The 23,992-nt window shown below is 41.4% G+C and overlaps 1 protein-coding gene across 1 annotated transcript in view; it reads right to left on the bottom strand.

Annotated features, from left to right (window-relative positions):
* Positions 1-23,992, bottom strand: part of TDRD9 (tudor domain containing 9) — a 151,152-nt gene that overhangs the window by 22,054 nt on the left and 105,106 nt on the right. The window contains exons 20-29 of the mRNA XM_073349793.1: positions 23,685-23,738; positions 18,578-18,691; positions 15,333-15,440; positions 14,674-14,774; positions 13,850-14,023; positions 12,111-12,222; positions 6,472-6,684; positions 4,274-4,363; positions 3,294-3,551; positions 2,612-2,767 (exon numbers count right to left, since the gene is read on the bottom strand). Of these exons, the coding sequence (XP_073205894.1) occupies positions 2,612-2,767; positions 3,294-3,551; positions 4,274-4,363; positions 6,472-6,684; positions 12,111-12,222; positions 13,850-14,023; positions 14,674-14,774; positions 15,333-15,440; positions 18,578-18,691; positions 23,685-23,738 (1,380 nt within the window). The remainder of the gene's footprint in view (positions 1-2,611; positions 2,768-3,293; positions 3,552-4,273; positions 4,364-6,471; positions 6,685-12,110; positions 12,223-13,849; positions 14,024-14,673; positions 14,775-15,332; positions 15,441-18,577; positions 18,692-23,684; positions 23,739-23,992) is intronic.

Raw genomic sequence — 23,992 nt, 5'->3', positions numbered from 1 at the left:
AAATAATATTTTGCCAACATATTTGTCGCACAAGGTTGGAGAGCTGCTAAGGAGTAGCTTTTCTTACCCAGGTGGTCTAAACATTTGGACTCTTTATTAGGAGAGAGTCTGGACTGGGCCTGTCTATTCCTTTTGTTAGCCATGTCCACCCCTAGGGAGTTGGGTGAGGTGAGAAAAGAAATTCTCCATTCCCTTGGCTGGCATATAGTACTTTTTAATTTCCCACTGTCAGGTGAGCTGGATAATGGCAGATGTTTGCCAGACTCTGTGAGCCGGTGATAACTGAGTCACATTTATTGGGAGGAGATATTTCATCAACAGATGAGATTTTAAAATGTCCACCAAGGAGTGTTGAGACTCATGGACCACCTCTAATGGGATCCGGAGGAATTCCATCATGCATTTCACAGGGTCTTGCAAGGCCTGAAAGTGGACAGTGTAAGAAGCTGGTGGGTGCTTTACCATCTCATCTGGGAATGAAGAGGACTTGGCTGATAGAAGAAACTTGCCCTCATCTGGGGATCCTGCTTCTCGTCTGTGTTCCCCAGTGCCGAGAGGGCATAAGGCACTGAAAGGCAATCCTGTGGCACTGTAGGTTGTTCACTTGGTGCCTGTGAATGATGCCATACTGGCAGGTATTGGGCGCTCTTTCTGCTTGAAACCCTATAAAATTGTTCACTGAGGGGAATCCAGGGGGGATAAAAGAAGGGTCCCCAGAGACAGTCCTATCCCCTAGCTTTAGGATGTCTGGTGGGGTCTGAAAAAGCTTCAGAATACTGTCTCACAGGGTGTGGTGGTAACATGCTGAAAAAGAACCCTATATTGAGACCTCAGAGAGTCTGAAGAAAAATCATCCCCTGGGCTGTAGGGGGGGAACCTCAGACAAAAGTGCCAGTACTGAAGGCTGGAAGTCTTATCAAGTTCAATCCATCTGAGCGATATTGGGAAATTGACCTTGGTATAGGACTGTAGCAGGGGAGACTCTGCTACCTCCAATATAAACAGGTCCTCCAGGGAAAGTAATCTGGAGGGAGCTGGAAAGCTCTGGTGTCCAGAAGACTGAACTGATGCCAGGACCTAGTACTGCCGAAACAGTGGCTGCAGTACTGGTGAGGCTTGAAGAGGAGCTTCTCTACCTCAGAGCCCTGGTGTAAGGGAGATGATGGTGCCACGACAGGAGGCCTCTGCATATCTCAGTGCCTTGATGTGTTGGTTTGGTAATGAGGTAAACTGTTCCCTGTGTTGTCTTAGACTTGTCCACACACTTGCTTCTTGTGCAGCACCAGTGGCTTGGTACTGTGCTCAGACTATACCTGAGCTGTAGCCTTTGAGGGATGTGAGGTCTTTATGGCATTTATGGGGTGACCTACCCCTCCCTCTCAGGCTCTCTGGAAGGAGAAAGAAGGTTCTTCTTCTTAGAAGTCCTAGTCTCTGAAGGTACTGCTGCCAACAGAGCAGCCTGGGATGTTTAGGCTAACACACAGCAGGGAAGCAGATCCTACTGGGACTAGTGAACACTTCATTAGGAGCTTCAATCTTGCCTCTCTTTCTGAGACCTGCCTTTAAATCCCATACAGACTTTACACTTAGACAGAACATGGGTGTCTCCAAGGCAGGAGAGACAGTTCGAATGCCTGCCACTATGGGGAAAAGACCTGTGGCAGGTCTGGCAGGACTGAAATCCCAGAGTTTTCAGCATAATCCAGAGTGGTAGCGGATTGAAGGAGAGACAGGGAGAGGGTAGTCCCCCTTCTAAACACAAGTGTATAAAACTAAAACTAAGACAATGGGGGCGGGGAATAAAGAATAAATGGTATACAAGGAAAGTGAGAAGCTGAGAATCAACAGAGACAGAATTGCTGGTCTTTAGCCACAGGTGGTTGAAAAGGAACTGAGTGGAATGGGTCCACTCCTCCTTATATGCCTTTGTTTGGGGTCAGGAGGTGCTGCTCTGTACACGTGCAGGCCTGCGAACACTGCTTCGCATTCTCCAGTTGAAAGTGCATGGACGCACGTCCATCCTATGGCAGAGCACCCATAAGGGCATATACTCAAAGAAGAATTAATTGTTAATTTTGGATTCACCTGAATGATTAACTCTGGAGTCTCCTTGGTTAACACAGGAGATGCACAGAATTTTAAAAGTAAATTTTAAAGCATCTGTAGTGCCTGCCTCCCACAGTCTTACTATTCTGCACACAAACCTGGCGTAAATTTTGAATTCCTTTGTCATGTATTTTTAAGAATTAAAAACTGATATAAACAGGGAGAAATGAGGGAAGTACCCATTTCCATTAAAAATAAAATGTTGAGGATAAAATTGCTTTTCACATGCTGTACCACAAGCTGAAGTCACTCAATACTACAGAGGTCTTAAGATCCTAAAAACTGTTAATTCAGACAATATTTAATCCTGGTCTCTTACTGGTTCACAAATCTATCTCCAAGAACCCTAAAAATTTATGTTATCTTTATTCATAGCTGAATCTGAAGTTAATATTGTTTCAAGGCAGAAAATCAAATCTTGTTGGAAAAATCGCTTTCAATCTCGGGCATAGACAGATCATGTTTTTATAGTTTCATATAGAAATGAAACCATTTCTGAAGTTACCTTACAATTTGGTGCACCAAATTTATTGGCAGAAAAGTGATTTAACAACATTTCAATGAGGCGTTTTTCTTCCTTTTTTGTTTTTTTTGGAGTTACAGATGCATTCTCCTCATTTTCTACTTGTTTTGAATATAATTCTTTGAGTTCATTGCTTTGCTAAATGAAAAATAGAAAAGAGTTAGAACAAATTGAGAAATGTTCAAACTTTTAAAAACTAAAACAAAACAGTTCATGCAAAAAAAAATGTATACAAATTTGTGTGAACAAACACAAGTTTGAATTCAAAAACAGTGATTTGCCTTAACACCTTCCACTGAATCATAAAGCACTTAGCAGTACTTAATACAAGACAGTCACCTAATTAAAGCATTACACCCTTCACTGGGAAGCATCGGTTTGGAAGAGTCTCAAAAACAGTTAGTTCAGGTCCCTGTCTCCCCACACTATGATTACTTTAGTACATGTAAACTATCTCAAAGACCAATTATATTAACCAGAGGCTTACATACACATGCATGTTTTATTATACTCTCATTTAAGTACTAACCAGAGTCAACCCTGCTTAACTTACATAGCTGTCAAAATCTCAGCCCAATGTATCAGGTCATAAGAGGAGATTAAATAAATTAGCATAAGAAACTAAAGAGGCATGGCAAAACATTGCTTTTTATTTAATGCATACTTTTGATTCATAGGATTCTTCTGCTAGCTCAGCATAGCCCTCTTCAATGAGCATGTCTCGAATGTTCACTTCTTTAATTCCGGAGTAACGGTAAACATCCACACGCAGAACACTGTGCACAACTGAATACACCTTCACTATAAGAGCACAGTCATTTACTAATGAAGCAAATCTTTGGCTAGCACCATAACTCCACTGTTCTCCACATACAAGAGATTTCGCAGAGGGGCGCATCTTGCACATCTTGAACTCTAAAGCCTAAAATAACATATTAAAGAATGCATGATGAGCTCCAGAAGTGACAGACACATTTTGATTTTTTTACCAAAACAATTTGGGTCAGTAACAATCAAAATGATAAACCATCACATGCGTGACACTTCCCCCATTAACAATATTAAATTCATTATTTTACAGAGAGTGCTTAAGGGTGCCATAAAACTACTGCTACAAATCCCATTATACTGTCACTGTGCATACATCTACACCAATGGCTCCAAAATCAGGGGGCCATGGCCCCCCACTTTTTAGCCTGGAGTAGTCTGGGGGAACAGGGCCAGCATTGCCCCCCCAAACTGCAAGCCTCGGGCAGGTGTGGAGTGGTGCTGGCAGGGGCTGCGCTTCATGGTGCGGGAGCTAATCACCGTTAATAATCAAATACGAACATTGTTCACACAATAACCCTTGAGGACTACACATGATTCCAACCACAAGCTAGGCACCACTGTTTACAGTTACATGAAACAAGATTACTTATTAAACAGGTCTTCTCTTGGTGGAAAACAGTTAGGCTTCCAAACATACCTTATGTATGACTAGTGATAAAGGCTTTCACATACATCAGATTAGCAAAATATGGTAGCCAGTCATGGATCTTTATTATTTGGGAAAGATTTGTTGAGGTTTAAAAAAATCTTAAGCTTGTTGGCCTAAAATATTAATACATTCATTAAAAAGAAGCAAACACTATTTATCATTACCTGAAAAGGAAGCTCTCGAAGATAGTTTGGAATTTCCTTTAGGTGATTTAAAAACACTCTTGATCTACTGCCGTAATCGACAAAGAAAACCTTGATGACAAAGAAAGGAATGAAAATATAAAATCAGTGGAGATTTCAAAGCACCAAAGAAAGTGCTAGTTTAGCAGATGTAAGGCAGCAAGCACACAATGGACCTACTGCAGTATATAACAATTCTTTAATAGTTACACATCAGCTACACAGACACAATCAGTTCAGTAGCACAACACACTACATAACCAATTAAAAGACAAATACTTATAGAAACTACAGAATCTTGAATAATGGGTTCCTGGAGGCAGAATGTGTCAAAAACAAACAGGTCAGTTTTGTCTCGTCTATTATTCCATCTTCTCCTAGGTTACACATCCAATCAACCAAAAAACTGCTAATTAGAGACAGCATTAGGCAAACTTTTCTCCAAGGCAACAGTTCTTGGCCCATACCAATTATGGACTAGGGGCTGGTGGCTTAGACTGAAATTTGCATAATCTTACCTCAAATCAGCAGAGGAGGAAGTCAACTACTTGTGGTCTCTGGATTGGCAGATAGCTACTGCACAGATTGGCATGTCGGGGTGGGTGACAGCCACGGATTACACTCACCCCCTGCCATCCAAAGCAAAATAAATATCAGTGGAACAGACAAGCCTGTCTGAACTATCTGATCAGCTGCTTTGCCTGTCCACTTGCTGACAGGGATGGCAAAAAGATTCCAAGGATTTGGAGATTTACTTGACTTCTGTAAGGCATGTATGTACAGAATCAGATCAGATTTCATCAACTGATTATGCAATCAGAAGTGGTGCTCACATGAAGCTATTAAAATCATACTCATACACATCTTAAGACTGTCACAGGTGGTCCTTGCCAAGAATGGAACAGCAAAGTCAAGAAAGGATTGCTAGCTTTCAATGAAATTGTGTCTGCATTTGAGGGGCACTACATCTATGATGAGAGCTGATGGCTTTAGAACAAAGCCCAGGCAGCCTATGCCTTTGGCTACACCTACATCAGGGGTAGTCAGTTGGTGGACTGTGGGCCAAATCCAGATCGCCAATTGCTTCTGAATGGACCCCAGAATCTTAAACATCATCATTACTGAGTTTTTTAAAATTATTTCTCTGGAGTCTGGACGTCGACTATGCCTTGACCAAGAAATCTGGACGAACCCAACCTACCTGCAGGCCTGATTCAGACCTCAAACAAGCTTTACCACAAGTAGAAGTGGTTAGCTGTAGCTGGGCACCTAGCTTCAAGGAAGCCAGTGGTGAGGGGTCACTGCCACAGTGCAATCAAGGCTCTTGGAAGGGGAACCTTTGGGCACCACAGAGAGGTAGCATGCAACTGTTCTGAGGGCTTGTCTTCATTACCGGGGTAAGTCGATCTAAGTTATGCTACTCCAGCTACGTGAATAATGTAGCTGGTGTTGATGTAGCTTAGGTCGACTTGCCATGGTGTCTTCACTGCGCTGCATCAACAGGAGACGCTCTCTGGTCAACTTACCTCACTCTTCTCAGGGAGCTGGAGTACTGGAGAGCGCTCTGTTATCGATTTAGTGAGTCTTCACTAGACCCGCTAAATCGACACTCATTGCATCAGTTGCAGCAGCATCAATCTCCCCAGTAGTGAAGACAAGCCCTCCGAAGCCAATTGACAAGGACTATACACTGGCCATCCTTTTACATACAGTTGAGAACACGTGAGTCCATCAACTTGTGATTTTTGGTCACACTGATGAACACATTTACCTTCTCAGTCGTTACATGCTGACACTGATTCATCAAGCTGACTTAAAATTTCATTATTTGAAGTATTCCTCCAAACTATAGATCTTGTAGTTGGAGCCCGTTTTAAGTTTTTCATTTGCTACTACTTTCATTGAAGCCTTCTACTTCAGCACACATTACTACACCACCCACTTTTCTCTCCTGTCAAAATTCTTCTTCAATATCACAAAGTGACAATTTCCCTGTTGTGTTCTGACCTATCATTCATTTGCTCCTGGGTCACTTTGGCTAAGGTTTGCTTTTATACATTTGCTTTCTTTATAAAGATGTTTGTAATTGTCACAAAAGTATTTCATTAAAAATATGAAGCTACAAGATCGTTAATTCAATTACTTCTTACCATTCAATATAACATAACATATTACTATACCTCAGCAGAATCTCCAGAAACACATAAGATCTGGGCTCTATAGTATCTTTTGCTTTCAAAATCAGTAAACTGTGCCAGACAAACTAAATCAGGATACGGACACACTGGTAGAGGCATCAGGTCCAGGTGGTTAATCTCAGTAGTAAGCCTTTTGAGAACAATCATATTTTTTTCATCTGTTCGGTAACCCCAGAAGTGTCCAACTTCCACCACCTAAAAACACCAGGATACAACTTGCTAAAATATTTTGAATTTTTAAGTCATCTTTTTATATTAAAATCTGATTTCATATGATTTTTATTCTTACAATGCTTGATCACATTTTTTTAGTGTTACACAGCATACCAGGAAAAATACAATAAAGCATTCCTAATCCTGAAAAGAATTTATGGTAGTAGTTTTCAAACACCTGGTGTATTTCTTAAATGATGAAGCGTAACTTTCACATCCATATTGCACCAGATACTGTAAATAAGAGACGTATTATCATATGAACATTGGTGTAAAATCTGACATAACAAGAGGTGAAGATCAGGCATGATGGCATAACAGACTGATTTAAATGTTCAGTTTTAATCTTCTTTTGTATTTGTACTCTTAGTTATTTTCCTAAAGAGAGGTTAATTCTCATTGGTTAGGGAGCACTTAAGATGTGTTGGTTTGCAACTAAATATAGCCTTGACACTAAATTTGGTACTTACTTTTGTTAACCAGGAAAATACATTATATCCATACACATTTAAGGAATTATACAGCTTTACATACATTTATTCAGATTCTTAATTTTTACATTGTTACATTAGAAAATGGTGGATGATGCACATTTATTTGACAATTTTTTTTGTAATAGATTCATAGATACTAAGGTCAGAAGGGACCATTATGATCATTTAGTCCGACCTCCTGCACAACACAGGCCACAGAATCTCACCCACCCACTCTTTCGTTTTGTATTTAAAACTGATTTATTAAACAAAGGAATTATCTGTCAGTAGTAAAACAAACTGAAATCAATCACTCTCTATCAGCCCTCTAAGTTGGTCTCTCCAAAAAGAAGCAGGATTCTGATGGTTGTACTGTTCAATTACAAAATATTAAAATTTTTAAAAATAATTTTGGTATTTAAAGGTAATGAAACTTCCCACTTTCCCCAACTGGGAAATCTAGTTGCATTTCTGAAAAGATATTAAAATGTTCACTTTTTAAAAGTGCATGCAGGCCATGTCCAAATCTTCATAATATCTTCAAGACAAAACCTCTTGGACACAATTGAAAAAATCCACATACTAGTCCAGAGCCTTATCTCCCATCTTGATTACTTCAACTTCCTTCTCTTTGGGGTCTTCCTGACACCCACCTTACCCGCACTGAGTCTATTCAAAATGCTACAATTAACTTCATGGACCACTGTTGAGATCATGTTGATCCCCAGTCTGAGTCCTACTGGTAGGCTACCCAACGTTCTTTTCCCTGTCTTCTTGCCCAGCTGAGACCTGCCTCTTGCTCTCCAGCTTTCCAGACAAAGGAGAGTTAATGGACTACAGTGCACATTCCCTGCACTGTTCCTTGTAGCCAGACACCAGTAACTTGGGGAGCCAGAGCTGAGCCCAGGTTCCAGCTGAAGAGCAGGCAAAGCCAGAACAGTAGAGCTAGGAGTAGAGGTACTTGGAGAACAGCACAGAATCCAATACCTGGGGAGGAGAGAAGACGGGGGTGGAGAGTGATTGAGGAGAGAAGCAGGGCTCACAGAGTACTTAGGACCCATGTCAGGACTTGGGGGGGGGGGGACTGGGAACCCTGTTAGGGTCCTGTCCTTGTGGTCCTGAATTGCCCCAGGATTTACCACCTGGGCCAGCTGAATGAAGTCCTCCTCATCCTTAGGGTCTCTTCCTGACCTACTCTGGGTTTCCTGGTCAGATTTTTCTATGGTGGAGTATCAGTTTATTGGTGGATGGGTGGTTCCAATATGCTTGTCCGACTCAGAAGTTCCATTCCCCAGCAATGCTAGGGTCAGTTGGCTGAGAACAAGGAGGACATGATTTTCACACTATAAAGCCTATTAAAGCTGCCTTGCAAATGGAGCACTTTCTAGGCTCAGCCTAGTGCTTGAGTTACTACTCTGCCATTCCCTAAAAGGGGGCAGAGGAACTCAGCAGAGAGGCACTGTAGCGGAGACTCTTGGTGGGTTCAGACACAGGCTACTAAATACCCGGTCCAGGTGGTGGAGAGAACAAAGAAGGCTGCTCACTACTGCCTGAAAATGAAAAAAAATTAGAAAGGAAAGGCGAGAAGCAAAGAGAACCATTACGGACAGGTGTCACAAAGGCAGAATTTCTGGCAGCAGGCCGGAAAAAGGGGCATAGCTAGGTCAGGTTGTGCTACAGCTTTGAACTGCCTCCAGAAACTGCAGATAGAAGGGGAATCGCCCATATGTAGCAGAAGAGTGAGAGACACTGGGCTGCAAAAGTGCTGGGTTGTGGCATGGAAGCAGCTCAGCGCCGAGTTTCAGCAAGAGCTCTTCTGAGCTGCAAAATCCCCGTGCGGAGGTTTTTCTCTTAGAGGAATCCCTGATGGGTGACCTATCTCTGGGGCTTATAACCCCATGCAGTCTGGGGTTCACTTAACTGTTGCAGTCGGGAACGAATGTTCAGGTTGCAGCTCTCAAAGTCACAAGCCCGTATTGCCACTCTTAGATTCCGAAGGCTCACATACAGGGTGTATTTGACAGCTTAGCTCGGAAACTGGTCTCATTTGTTTGATCATTAGGAAGACATGAAGTCAGGCCTCCCTGTCCTTCCTAGTTGTGGAGCTGAAAGACTTACAATTCACATGTTTACTGGGAATGTGCATCTCTCCCAGACAAGAGAGACTTTGAGTCTCCATTTGAAACTGGAATAGCTCTTTCACATGATGGGCAATGTTTAAACCTAGGTGAGCTCAACAACGCCACAGTGAATAACTAATAAAAGTTGGTTTCAGAGTAGCAGCCATGTTAGTCTGTATCCGCAAAAAGAAAAGGAGTACTTGTGGCACCTTAGACACTAACAAATTTATTTGAGCATAAGCTTTCGTGAGCTACAGCTCACTTCATGGGATGCATGCAGTGGAAAATACAGTAGGGGGATTTTATATATACAGAGAACATGAAACCATGGGTGTTACCATACACACTGTAAAGAGAGTGATCAGGTAAGGTGAGCTATTACCAGCAGGAGAGAAAAAAAACCTTTTGTAGCGATAATCAAGGTGGGCCATTTCCAGCAGTTGACAAGAATGTGTGAGGAACAGTGGGTGGAGCGGGAGGGGAATAAACATGGGGAAATAGTTTTACTTTGTGTAATGACACATCCACTCCCAGTCTTTATTCAAGCCTAATTTAATGGTGTCCAGTTTGCAACCACACAGCACACAACAAAAACACTAACCCAGAAACCTATCCTTGCAACAAAGCCCGTTGCCGATTGTGTCCACATATCTATTCAGGGGACACCAACATAGGGCCTAATCACATCAGCCACTATCAGAGGCTCGTTCACCTGCACATCTACCAATGTGATATATGCCACCATGTGCCAGCAATGCCCCTCTGCCATGTACACTGGCCAAACCAGACAGTCTCTACATAAAAGAATAAATGGACACAAATCAGACGTCAAGAATTATAACATTCAAAAACCAGTCGGAGAACACTTCAATCTTTTTTCACTCAATTACAGACCTAAAAGTCGCAATTCTTCAACAAAAAGACTTCAAAACCAGACTCCAACGAGAGACTGCTGAATTGGAATTAATTTGCAAACTGGACACCATTAAATTAGGCTTGAATAAAGACTGGGAGTGGATGTGTCATTACACAAAGTAAAACTATTTCCCCATGTTTATTTCCCCCCCCTACTGTTCCTCTCCTCACATGTTCTTGTAAAGTGCTGGAAATGGCCCACCTTGATTATCACTACAAAAGGTTTACTTTCTCTCCTGCTGGTAATAGCTCACCTTACCTGATCACTCTCGTTACAGCGTGTATGGTAACACCCATGGTTTTATGTTCTCTGTGTATATTAAATCCCCCTACTGTACTTTCCACTGCATGCATCCAACGAAGTGAGCTGTAGCTCACAAAAGCTTATGCTCAAATAAATTTGTTTGTCTCTAAGGTGCCGCAAGTACTCCTTTTCTTTTTAATAAAAGTTGAAACAGGCAAACAAACTAATAACTATTCAACTAACAAATAACACTGTATTTGTAGTTGGGTAGCTAAGGCGATCAAGAAGGTTGCCAGTCAAGCCATGAAGTGGTGAGAGGAGCTGAATGGTGGCGGGCATGCCCTGCCCTTATATGCCATCACAGCACAGGATAACGACTGGAGAGCACACACATGCCCTACAGGCACCGATGGCTAAAAAGACACTGTCAAGGTTCCTTCCCCACTCTGAACTCCAGGGTACAGATGTGGGGACCTGCATGAAAAACCCCCTAAGCTTATTTTTACCAGCCTAGGTTAAAACTTCCCCAAGGTACACACTATTTTACCTTTTGCCCCTGGACTTTATTGCTGCCACCAAGTGTCTGACAAATATATAACAGGGAAAGAGCCCGCTTGGAAACGTCTTTCCCCCGCAAAATCCTCCCAAACACAATACCCACTTTCCTGGGGAAGGCTTGATAAAAAATCCTCACCAATTTGCATAGGTGAACACAGACCCAAACGCTTGGATCTTAAGAACAATGAAAAAGCAATCGGGTTCTTAAAAGAAGAATTTTAATTGAAGAAAAAATAAAAGAATCACCTCTGTAAAATCAGGATGGTAAATACCTTACAGGGTAATCAGATTCAAAACACAGAGAATCCCCCTAGGCAAAACCTTAAGTTACACAAAGACACAAAAACAGGAATATATATTCCATTCAGCACAACTTATTTTATCAGCCATTTAAACAAAAAACAGAATCTAACGCATATCTAACTAGACTGCTTATTAACTCTTTACAGGAGTTCTGATCTGCATTCCTGCTCTGGTCCCGGCAAAAGCAACAGAGACAGAGAGAACCTTTGTTTCTCCCGCCCTCCAGCTTTGAAAGTATCTTGTCTCCTCATTGGTCATTTTGGTCAGGTGCCAGCGAGGTTATCCTAGCTTCTTAACCCTTTACAGGTGAAAGGGTTTTTCCTCTGGCCAGGAGGGATTAAAGGTGTTTACCCTTCCCTTTATATTTATGACAGACAGTGATCTGTAACACGAGGTGCATGTGCACCATCAGTAGAATGGGCACATGGACAATCACACAAAAGACAATTTAAGGTTATGTAAAAATTGATTGAAGAGTTATATCTAGTTAAAATGTATTTGCTTTTTAAATTTCACTTCCACTTACTGTTTGTTTCCACTCGCTCCCAAAATGTGCTAAAGTGGCTGTACAAACAAACAAGGGACAGCCCATGCCTTACCATAGCGAGATTATTATTTACGTACAAATGTTTTAAATTTTAGAGAAGTTGCTTATTTCCCCAAATGATCCTATTCCATGAAAAAAAGCTTCAAACCCTTCCTCCACTATTTCCAGTTTTTAGTTGTGTTTGTATAGAGGAATCTTTAAAAGATTTCTGAGGTATGGTCAGCATTTTAGTGACAGAACTTTCCTACCTCTGTGACACAGATGGACAAGGGAAGGCTTGCAATTGTCTGTGACTGTTCTAGAGCACCAAACGAGGTTTGCATAGGCTCTACGGTCTGCTTCTGAAAGTCCACATTTACTCTAAAAAACATAATTGAATACAATATAATCCTTCAAGCACTATGTTCTGGGATTTTTCTGAAGTGAGAATTTAAAGTTCAGTTGAATAAAAATGAACCTGAGTCACTTTCTATCTAGGTCTAAAACAAAGTTGAGGCATTTATACCTAGCAAGAAAGATATGAGCCCTAAAATGCATATATTACAGTATGGTCCGTGCTTAAAATAAATAAAGGTAGAATGGGGGAGCGCTATGAAAATCCAACAGACCATTGAGAAATTATGTTTTATGTGCCTGCTGTGGCATAACAAATAATGATACATGCAAAGTAGCAGCTGCCCTACCAAATTCTTATAAAATTCACAAAAGCCTAGATTTAATAACTGAGTTTTCCACTATGGCGTCTCTTTTAAGGTTAAGTTATGAAAAAAAATATTTAGGTTGATTACACTAAGGATAAATTCCAAAATATTCTCTCTTTAAGAGCATAGAAGTTGCTAGTAATTGACAAGAGTTAAGAAATTCAATATTAATCCTCAGATGTAAATGGGCTGCCTATGCTTCTTAAGGTGCTTTAATAATTAATATTCATATGGATCTTATGAATAATCTTATGGTCTACATAAGCTTTGTTGAAAAGTCCGTATCATCAATGGGAGCTGCGGGTGTATGCACTCTGAACGTAAGGCCATAATTCTGCCTTCAGCCATTTTAACATTTTGAAATATCATATCCAAAGCTTACGGACTAATTTCAGAGTTGCAGCTGAACAGGAACATTTGGCAGAGGGATGTTTCAGCAAGTTGTGTCTAAGAATAGGGGTCGAGTACCCAGGGCAAGCCACTGTTAACAGATTCTTCCAGCAGAACCTTTTCCCTGGACCACTGGACATGGCCTACTCAAGTGGTCTACACTTTCAGTCTGATGGATTCTCCATAGGAGAATAAAAGGTGTTTGCCCAAACATTTTATCAAGGTTTGTTCATTTCTACTTAAGAATGATTAGTGTCAGCTCAGTGTCCCAAGTCCCTGTGGAGGTTTCAAGAGGTGGAAGGACACTAACAGAGCTTGCAAGCAACACGGGGTGGACACCACTTCTGCCTACACTGCATCTCCAGCCACCAAAAGATGGGTTTCCCTAATGTCCCCAATGTGCTGCTACTCCTCCCCTTTGGTCTTCAAGTACCCCCTCAACTACCACTATACACATATGTCTACCTGATGCTCACAACATATTAACGCCATATGGCAAGGCAGATGGGTAAGAACTCTGCAGGTTTTGAATATGCATTCAGACTGCTTTTAACCAACAGAATACCCCCAAAACTTTTCAAACACACCAGTCCCGCTAAGAAGAAATACAAATCTGAGGTTCCCAGACCAAGCCATTTTTGAGTTATAAGTAGGCCCGCCCCAAAAAAGTGTTCAGTTAGTGATTTTACAATTTCTTTATTTAACACACTGTCCAAGTCATCTAAACCCTCCAGAATAATTCTGCCCTGGCATAAGATTATGTCTTTGATATCTGAAGTGGACTGGTTTAGTTTTGGTTATGACAGAGGCAGTTCACACTTGATCTTAAAATAAAACAGAGGCCTTGTTCCAACCTAAGACCATAAAGAGACTAGTTTCTCTCCATAATGCAATACCTTGTGTGCCTCAATCCTGTAAATGTCACTCCCTCCATTTTTCCTTCAATCATTTCTGGAGGATGAACACTGAGTTCAAGCAGACTTCTTAACTGGAACATTTTAAGTGCCATATACACTGCTGGAAGAATTTTAAACCGCTCTGCTGGATTACGAGAGAACTCCACAAAGGCTCTGTTTCAAAAAAACAAACAAACCCCTGCAGTGCGTACTTTATTTGAGGAAAAAGTGGATCAGTTCTTCTCCTGGCCCACTTCTGAGCAGGTAAGAGAAATGCAAAAATGTTTATAGTCTCACAGCCACTGCTCAATCTGTCCCTATGTACCTTTAGAACTTTTTTACATATAATTATGGCTATAATTAAATTATTCTAGCATGCTCAAGATTATTGTGTAAATGCAGACATAGCAATATAAACAGGAAGAATTTTGGAAAGATACGACAGAATTAATCATGAAGGTGTTGAAATCTGAAGAAGGCAGAGAAAAGCAATGTTACCAAGGTTCTCAAACACTGGCAGCCTTTTTAGGGGGCTACTGTTACACAAAAGAAGAAAATGACGACGGTGGGTAAAAAGACTGGTTTCTCTACTACTAGTTGATAAACAAACATACTCAGTCTCAAGCCTGCTTCTCTCTCTCTGTCCAACATTTGATTTTCAATGTACATATCTCCTCAACTACTTATACAGATCACATCACAGGAGAGATCACTAAATGTTGCAGACAGATCACAGGGTAACAAAAGCAGTGACATGATTTTTAAATTAGTCTCCACTCATTACTTCATAATTATGATATGTAAAATAATACATTTTTACTTACTTTGTTCCATCATATGCAATGGATTTTACTTGACCACACTGCCTAAAGAGTGACTGCAGCTGTTTATAGTATAGGAAACCATAGGGAGGAATGTTCTTCAACTGTCACAAAAAATAAAGTTAATATTTGCAGTTTTAAAAATTTTAATGGATTATACATTTAACCAGAGCCTTGAAGTATTTGTCTTCTCTAATATTCAAAAGATGTAATATTTATAACTTTAGTAAATGCCATCAAAATTCTGAAGTTATTTTGAATAAAGGTAGATCTTGTATCAAACAATTTATTTTAAAAAAATAGGTACCCCAAAGTTCCAAGAATTTGTGATTAATGATGCTCTGCTTCCTCCAAAGTAATGCTCAACATATTCAAGACTGGTTTCAGAGTAGCAGCCGTGTTAGTCTGTATTCGCAAAAGGAAAAGGAGTACTTGTGGCACCTTAGAGACTAACCAATTTATTTGAATGCATCCGATGAAGTGAGCTGTAGCTCACGAAAGCTTATGCTCAAATAAATTGGTTAGTCTCTAAGGTGCCACAAGTACTCCTTTTCTTATTCCTCTTCTGTTGAAAGAGAGAACGAAACTGCAAAATACCACCCTCAACACTGAAATCTCACATAACTGAAATACACAGTAGATTACTCATTGCCTTAACATACCATTACAATGGTTTTAGAATCTCTGCCAGCCAGTTCCTTCACAGCAATTTCTTCATCACATTGTCCAAAAGTAAAATAGTTTGGGTAGAAAGCACCAGCCATTACAACCTGAAATAAAGCCAATATTTTGCTAAAATGCAACACATTGTATTTAGTTCCTCTCAATGGGACATATTTGCCTTTCAATGCAATTGCAGAACAATTTCATTAATGAAAGCTGTGTGTGTGGCTATCCCCTCTCTAAGGGAACAACTGTAAAATATAACATTTCAGTTTAAAATTACAAGGCATAGATTCCTAAAGAATGATTTCATAAAAAGGGACTCCCCTCTAGAACAATTTTTAGTATTTATATAAGTACATATGATCTGTTCAAATTATGCAAATCCACTGGCATTGTGGGTAATGCCCCGTGTCTCAATCATCACAGAAAATATTCTTGATTTTCACAGTCAAGCTACGTGAATAGGATTCTACAGAGCACATAAGAGTCACTCACTTTGCACTAACAATATTCACATTAGACCTCAACGTGTTTGATGGCACAGACCTGAATTAAAATTTCACTGAAGACTCAATAATGGGTTGTCTTTCACATCACCAATACCTATCTGAAAATAAGCTCACTCTCTATCAGCCCAGAGGCAATTTCACTTGACAGAGAACTTAAGAGGTTACCTGCACAAAATTTGGAAGTGATCCAATTTTTTTACTAACTACACAGCCAATGAAGGTCCAAATGTGGCATTCCACACAGGAATAATGCAGCTCACTCCTGGACTGTTTAGTTTGCTAAATTTTTTATTTTTATTCTCTACCCCCAGAGTGTCCTTCCAAACTAGTTTATTTTTATGACTAATTTGGACAGCCACAGCAAAATGACATATCAGGTTTGGTTTTATTTTGATAAACTGTCAGAAGTGAAGGGATAGCCACAGATCCACTGATCCATAAATAACAGTAACATGAATTGTAGCTCTATTGTCTACACTAACAAACCAAAAAACTTTTGATGATCCCACATGAACTGGGATATAAAACTAAAGGGAGAAAAATTAAATTGAAACATATGATGGGCACTCGTTTGTACTTAAGTGTAAAAAGCTTGCTCCAAAGAGTCTAAAAACAAATACAATAGATTGTTTAATAGCAATCCTGATATTAGCAACTTCCAGTTAATGACAATTTGTAGCTAAGAACCAATCCCATCCCATTAATATCAACATTGACAGGATTAGGATATAAGCAATGGCATGGTGATTATTAGCAACTTTTACTTATGGGGGAATTCTGTGGGACTGCGCACGAGCAGAAATTGCCCCCCCCCCCGAATTCCTGTGCTTCCCCACAGAAAATGTCAGGGAAGCAAAGGGAAGCCACGTGGTGGGGTGGGGTGGGAGGGTGACCGTGGGCACAATATTTGAGGGGGGATTGCCCCCCCCGAAGAGAGGTGAGGCATGGAGGAGGAACACAGGGTTATGTGCCACTCCTCCCACTTCATTTCTGCAAGCGCATTGCTGCCCAGCTGAAGGAGAATGCACCTAGGCTCCGCTGACTCTACAGCTGAAGCTGCCTCCTGGGTCCTAGTGCCAGTAGAGCTACCTTTTGGGTGCTGGGAGCCTTCCTGTTTTCTGTGCAACAGTGAGTGCCCGCAATGGGGCTGGGGAAATAAGGGAAGGGTGGTGAGGAGAAGAGGCAGTGGGGAAGGAAGATGAGGTGGACTACAGCAGGGGGAGGGGAATGTGTGAGTGAGGGGAGGAGGACGGGGCATGGGGCAGTAGGCGAGGGAGATGAGATGGGGAAGAAAATGAGATAGGGAAATCATGGGGGGAAGTGGGAGGACGGCATGCAGCATTCCCTTGGCAGTAGCTGCAGCTCCCCCATAAAACAGGCCCTATCCCAACGAATTCCCCACACCCAGACCCCCACCCCATGGCACCTGGACCCCTCACCCTATCAAGCCCTACTCCCCCAGCACCTGGAGCCCCTCACTAAACTCTCCACCCCTGTGCTGAGCCCCATTTCCCCACACGCAGACCCCCCCCGTGCTGAGCCCCAACCATCTTCACCTGGATCCCCTGCAGAGTCCCACTGCCACTGCACCCGGAACCCCCCAATGAGCTGTGTATCCAGCTCCCCCACTGAGCCACGTGCACACGAAACCTCTCACCTCACACTAAGCCCCTCCACACTTGGATCCTGCCGGGCTGAGCCTGTCCACCCAGACCTGGTGTGCCTGGTGCAGAGCCCAGGGGTGTTTCTGGGGCAGGCCTGGCTCTTGCATTGTGTCAGGGTCAGGTGCAGCCTCACAGCCAAGTCCCTGTTCCCAGGTAGGTGGGGGCTTCCAAGTTATCTCCCACCTCAGTGCAGCCAGTGGCCTGTGCTCCCCACTGCCATGTTGGAGCCACATTTATTTGACAAATAAAATTTGCAGAATTTTAAAATATTGTGCGCATAATTTTTACTTTTTTTGCTACAGAATTCCCTCAGGAATAAACTTTTTTGGAAGAAAGGCACCACTGGCAGGCAGGTTTGTGAGTCTGCAGCCACAGAAGGAAGCAACGGGATGTGCAGAGACCTCCTGCAGGCAGGTTTGCAAGGCTGCAGCTAGGGAAGTAGTGCTGGGACATGCCTTCTCTGGCTGCAGCCCTGCAAAACTTGCATGCAGTCAGAGATCACCTTCCTCCTCCCTTCCTTCTGGGGCTGCAGCCCAAGAAACCTGCCTACACACATGGACCAAACAGGAGATAAGGGGCTCTGGCCTGGGAGGGCAGAGCTGTGGTAAGAGCAGTAGCAGGGAGCGGGGCTGCAGCCCGACTGCCAGAGCTGCACCACGCATCTCCTTACACCTAACACACTGTGCCCTGCGGTGGGACCACACGCAGGGAAGGAAGCGCAGGGAGAGGTACAGGCATGCGGCTTTGTGGGTCCCATTGTCCCCACTTCCCACAGAAAGCCCCAGCATCTAGGCTGCAACCCTGCCCCACACCTCAGGTGCTCCCCTCCCTGCAGGCAGGTTTGCAGAGCTGCAACTAGTGCTTCCTTCCCCTGGCTGCAGCCTCCCAGTGCTTCCTTCCCTGGCTGCAGCCTCACAAACCTGACTTCTGCTTATTAGCAACTACCAGATAACTTTTTGCTGGCAACCGAGGCGATGCTAGTAAGTATAAACTACTGTACTGTAAATTAAAGTATTGCCACTCCAAAAGAAAAATCAAGAAATCAGCTATATATATTAATCCTCCTACCTGCAAAATGAAGCGCTGTTTGTATATATACTCCTGATCCATAACAGGTGGAGTATTAATATACATGTTGAATGATTTTATTCGATTCTTCAGCTCTTCAAACAATTCAGCCACCTGAAATTTTAATTCTAAATAAGACTAAACAGATTAAAGCCATTTACAAACAAAAATAAGAAATATATAAACCTACAATAGAAATTGTCAATCAAAATGGGGAAGCTCCTATCCATTTTTGTAGGAACCAAAGGCATCAATTTCATACAATATATTATTGTTAATATACGCTGGCTAGCACATTAATAATATGTATTATCTGCTATATATATTTACACACACACACACATGCATGCACTAAGCACCAATAGCATTAAGCACAAATATTCTAACAGTGATATAACCTAAACTGGCCTATATCATAATCTTGTTCACTTATACTACGTATCCCATAACACTTTGCATTTGCTGAAGCAAGCATCTGGCACAAGCAGATAGGAAACTTGACAAAATCAAGATACATTTCATTCTATGTCTTAGTACCAGATAGGGGTGTAACTTCTGGGACCAGTACCTGGAAAGCTAGCATTCAAAACAAAGATAAGGAAGGAACATAGCTGCATGGGACTGTTCTTTGGAGACTGGAATCGTATAGAATTTTTTCCAGTACCATATTACTGAACCTGACTGACACTGGTTATTTGGGCTCTTGAGTATATTTCAGAACGAACTAAATTGTGGTCAAGCAATTGACTATACAATTTATCAACACTATTCTATGAAAGAAATATTTCTTCACACCGCTTAATATCTTAATATCTCTACTCCTAGAAAGGCTGTCCAGCAAACCCCTAATAAGAGATTTGACTGACTGACCCCAGAGGTAAAAAATTGGAGTTGCATTTTCTCAATTAACAGCTCAAGATCCATCCTCCAAGAGAGCCCTCTATAATGCAAAATTCCCTTGCCGAAAAGTACATCATGCATTAAGCACAGAAATAGAGGAAGAAGAGCTGAAATAACCTTTGACATGAAGGTTTTTGTGCTCTTTGAAGAAAATGTTGTATGCAATGGTGAGAAGTCAGCCTGCATTTCCTTCTGTTATCCAGGACACTTGCCAACACAGAGGTTTGCATCTTCAGGGAGCTGTGGCAGTGATCAAACACACAGCATCCTGAACTCAGCCAAGAACCCCATCTAGCTTTGCCTTAAGGGATAGCTTGGCTCTGTAGCTATAACAGTGAGCAAACTTTCAGCATTTAGCAGAGTACGTTCTGTTAAGCTTTCTATGAAGCTAAATGAGTGCTCATCACTTTCCTGTAGCCCCTGCAACTCTAAGTGAGCTTGGGTCCACCAAATAAGAGGCATGTCTTACTTGTGCAACAATGCACACCTAACGTCTTCCCCACCCAATTGCTTTCTGAAGGAAGCAACTGTGGAAATGCTGTCCAGCAGGACTATAATATAGTAGCCAATCAGGCATTCCTTCTGAATCAACAGTGCCCATCACACAGCATGAAGTTCTAGGAAACTGATACTCCTGTGTTTTTTTTCTTGGACAACCACCCTGCTCAGAAGCCCAATCAAGATGGCTGCCTTGATAAGCCCACATTCCTAGATAGGACAGTTAAAAGTTGCAATTTGAAAAGTTAGCCAGTTTACTTTTTGGAGGAATGGTAGCACTCTGTGGGAGGACGCTGAGATGGCTGGGCAGACTGGACTTGTTCACCATTATGTCAACATGAACTTCTCTAGGGCTCATATGCAGTCTGCCAAAAGGATGACATTAAACCATCTTTCCTAGAAGGCAACCCTGTGCAAGACACAAGCTCTTCCTGTTCTTCAACTGAAGATAATCTGTTGTCATCTCATCACATATTGTAATACCTTCCTCTTGGTAATGTGTCCATTATATAATTAAAATTTTCTAAAGTGTTTAGTAACATTTCCAATCCTGTTGGTTCTTTAAAAACACACTTCCCCTTTCACACAACTTTACCCAGGTGGATCCTTATTTTTTGTTCAGTATTTCTGCAATTTCTACCATTAAATACAGAGTCACCCAGATGACATCTCCATTATAGGTGGGACTGGCAGCATTACTTATAGTTAAGGTTGCCTACCATTTGCACTCTACGGCCCTGTTTTCAAACACTGACTTTAGCAAATTTATAAGTAGTCAGGCTGAAACTTTCCATGCTGTGCAAGTGTGTGTCTGCCTGACGTTTTTTTCTTCAAAAATTCAACGAAAATAGTTCAGCCACTGCCAGAAACAAGGTTTTGGGGGAAATGTATTTTGACCAATTCTTAATAAAAAAAAAATCCTACAGTCATTTTAATGAGACTCTCTCGTACCTCCTGCTTTGGAACAGGAACTTGAATACTGGTAGGTGAAAATCCACTCACATAGCCTTTGAAAAATCACCATTTGCACAAGCCAGAAAAATTCTCTGAAGATTCCATCATCACTTATGTTGCAGCACCTGAGCAGGACTTTCACTCATTCCTCCAACTTGCTGGGAGTTGCTGCAGCACCAGACATTGGAACTGAAAGCAAGGACTCTTCTGTGCTCTCAGTGCTCCCTATGCTGGTACCCAGGTAGCATAGAGGATGCAGAGGAAGCATCTTGACTCAAATAGAGGGGGACAGAGACAAGAGTTGGGAAGAAGGGAGGGGGGGAGAATAGAGCAGGTGCCGGGGAAAAAATAGGAGTAAAGGGGAGTAGGAACAGTTCAATAATGACCAGAAGGAACTCCCCTCCAGAACCTGAAACTTAATCCAGAATTCCAGAGTCTCACATTCCTCTGGTACCTAAAAATAGCTGTGAAATGTACTGGCAAACTCTGTCATCAACCTTTAGTTGCTGATCCATATAGAAAATAATAGTCTTAATACCACCACTTATTCAGTTAGGTCACACGATGGAAGTTTGTGGTGTGGCTATAAAAGTCCAACCCTGTTAATTACTCAAATGTGAGAGTTGGGGTGTCAGTATAGCTCCTCGCAGTGAAACGTCTTTTTTCTGTTTGCTTTTTTTAAAAAACCTAGGAAACGACATCCAAAAAACAAAGTAAAAGGAAAGCTGAGGTTGCAAAGTTAAGTACTCAAAATTAGGAAATGCCAGAAAGGTCATCAATGCAACCTTAATCTCACCCCCTTTGTATGTGTGCATTATGACAGTATGTAAACATGTAATTAAAAACTATGTTTCACCACAGGACCCTGGCCTCATTCATTGCATAGGATGGACTGTGCCCTGGGAACAAACTGGGGTTGTGCAGGGAACGAGGCTGCTGCCTGTAGGACCCTAACCTGGTTTGCTGAAGAAAGCAGGGGACAGCAGAAAGGGAAAAAACAGTCTTGTGGTTAAGACAGGTGACTGTAGCCTTAGAGAACTGGATTGTATCCCTGCCTCTGTCACAAAGTTCCCATGTGACCCTCAGCAACTCACAAAAACCAGTTTCTTCCACAGGAAGCCACTAACTCTGCACTTCTTACTTTCTGGGTGTTTAACCGGTTACATCTGAGCCAAAATCTGGATAAGTGTTCAACACTCACAGCTGCAACCGAACTCAATGGGTGCTGTGAGCTGAGCATACAAAGTGCCAGAAAAATGGTAAGTAGTCTGAAAAATCAAGGTCTAGGCATCTCAATATACACACCCAAATTTAAAGCACACTTGACAATTTTGTCCTTAATCTCTGTGCCTCAGTTCCCCAGCTGTTAAATGGGGATGGATGACATCACCTCTCTTCAAAGCGATGTTGTAAAGTTAATGATGATTTTGAAGCACTGGGATGTTGTGGTGATGAGTGTCCTAGAAAAGCCTATGAAGAAGTTAATTCTGCATTCAGGGCAGGATTTGGATAGTATGTGCACTAAGACCTGGGGCCACTCATTGAAAGAGGATAAAAAAATATTGAACTCATTCACTGAGCACCATCCATCCTATATGCTGAATGAGACAAGAGTTCTGTGGAAAAAATAGTATTTGGTCATGTAATTAGAGACTATCATACAATATATGTATAATAAGACCAATTTAAAGGTTGCACAGGCAACCATGTCTGAACTATTGTGTGCTTAATTTTGCAATCTTAATCTCCTAACATGTTATATATTACTATATATTGCCTAGGCCTTTTTTTGCTTAAACTTCCTTTTTCATTATGTAAAAATCTCTACTTTTTTCTTGGTTAATTTGCAGGTATTTTTGTCAGTGAGCTTTATTTTTTGAAACTAATTTTAGTAAGATGTTGTAATTCAGTAGTTTATAGCGAAGTGTGACAGATACGCAAACTAAATAAGTGTACTTTCATTTAACATTCACCACTATTCCTCATGGGATGGCTTACAATGGGAGCTTTCTCTTTTTATGTGTTTTAGAACCCAATATTATTTCAGAAGTGCACTTTGCATGCTGCACTCAAACAGTACTCATGCTAGGAGCATGCTGTGATGGAACCATGGTTGGACTGTGTGAGAGAATGTGCGTATGAGTGAAAGAGAACAAAGCAGTTGCCTAATTAGGAACCTTGCTACTAGCAACTGTAAGTGGGCAAAGGCATGTTCGGCTAATCAAGGTTATTCAGGAGTTCTAATTATTTTTCACTCAGCATGCCACATTAAGCTTGAAGCACTTCTGTGATAAGCAGTTTCCATTATCCACTGTAGTAACTTTAGTAACAAAATACCATATAACTTACCCATTTTAATTCTCATGATACAGCTGTGTTTGTTACATTTGTCCTAATAACTGTTTTTAAATTGATCTAACTATAGAGCATAACATTATATTGCATTGAAAAAGGAGTATCCACAAGACTCCAACTCCAGCCAGTGTACTTCAAGTACCTATATAACAAATAAATCTTGGGGAAAGAGGTTAAGATATATATACTTGAGGACCTTTAAATACTTTTCAGTTTTACTTCACTTTAAATGCAGTGTCTTCTTGCAAAGATATACCAAAAAAAGTGTAAGTATAATATCTTAATTCTTAATTATTGTTTTTAAAGAGCAGCAGATTCATCCAGTGTCCTAATATATTTAGAAAATTAGGAAAGTGACATACTTGATAAATATCAAACACTGTTGCTCATTTCAACTCACCTCTCTGATTCTCTTGATCTGAATATAATTTGATCGACCCCAGTCAAGTTCTTCCTGAAGGACACAGAGAAAATTAGAGATATAATGCAAACAGGGAATATTTGTTACCTGTTTATTTCCACACTGGTTCCCAACTTCTTCCTCAATCTACCACTAATGGGCTCTGACGCTCTCTGTGTAGATATTGGATAAGCAGTCCTGATTCACAACAGGAAGCTGTAGAATTAGGCCACACCATCTACATACCCATTTGCTCATCAGTCATGTATTTTCAAAGGTGTAAAGACGCTAGATATCAATTAGAAACA

The sequence above is a fragment of the Lepidochelys kempii genome, chromosome 6, assembly GCF_965140265.1.
Source record: "Lepidochelys kempii isolate rLepKem1 chromosome 6, rLepKem1.hap2, whole genome shotgun sequence".
NCBI lineage: Eukaryota > Metazoa > Chordata > Testudines > Cheloniidae > Lepidochelys > Lepidochelys kempii.
Note: the sequence above shows the minus strand (reverse complement) of the source record. Positions and strands in the feature narration are given on the sequence as shown.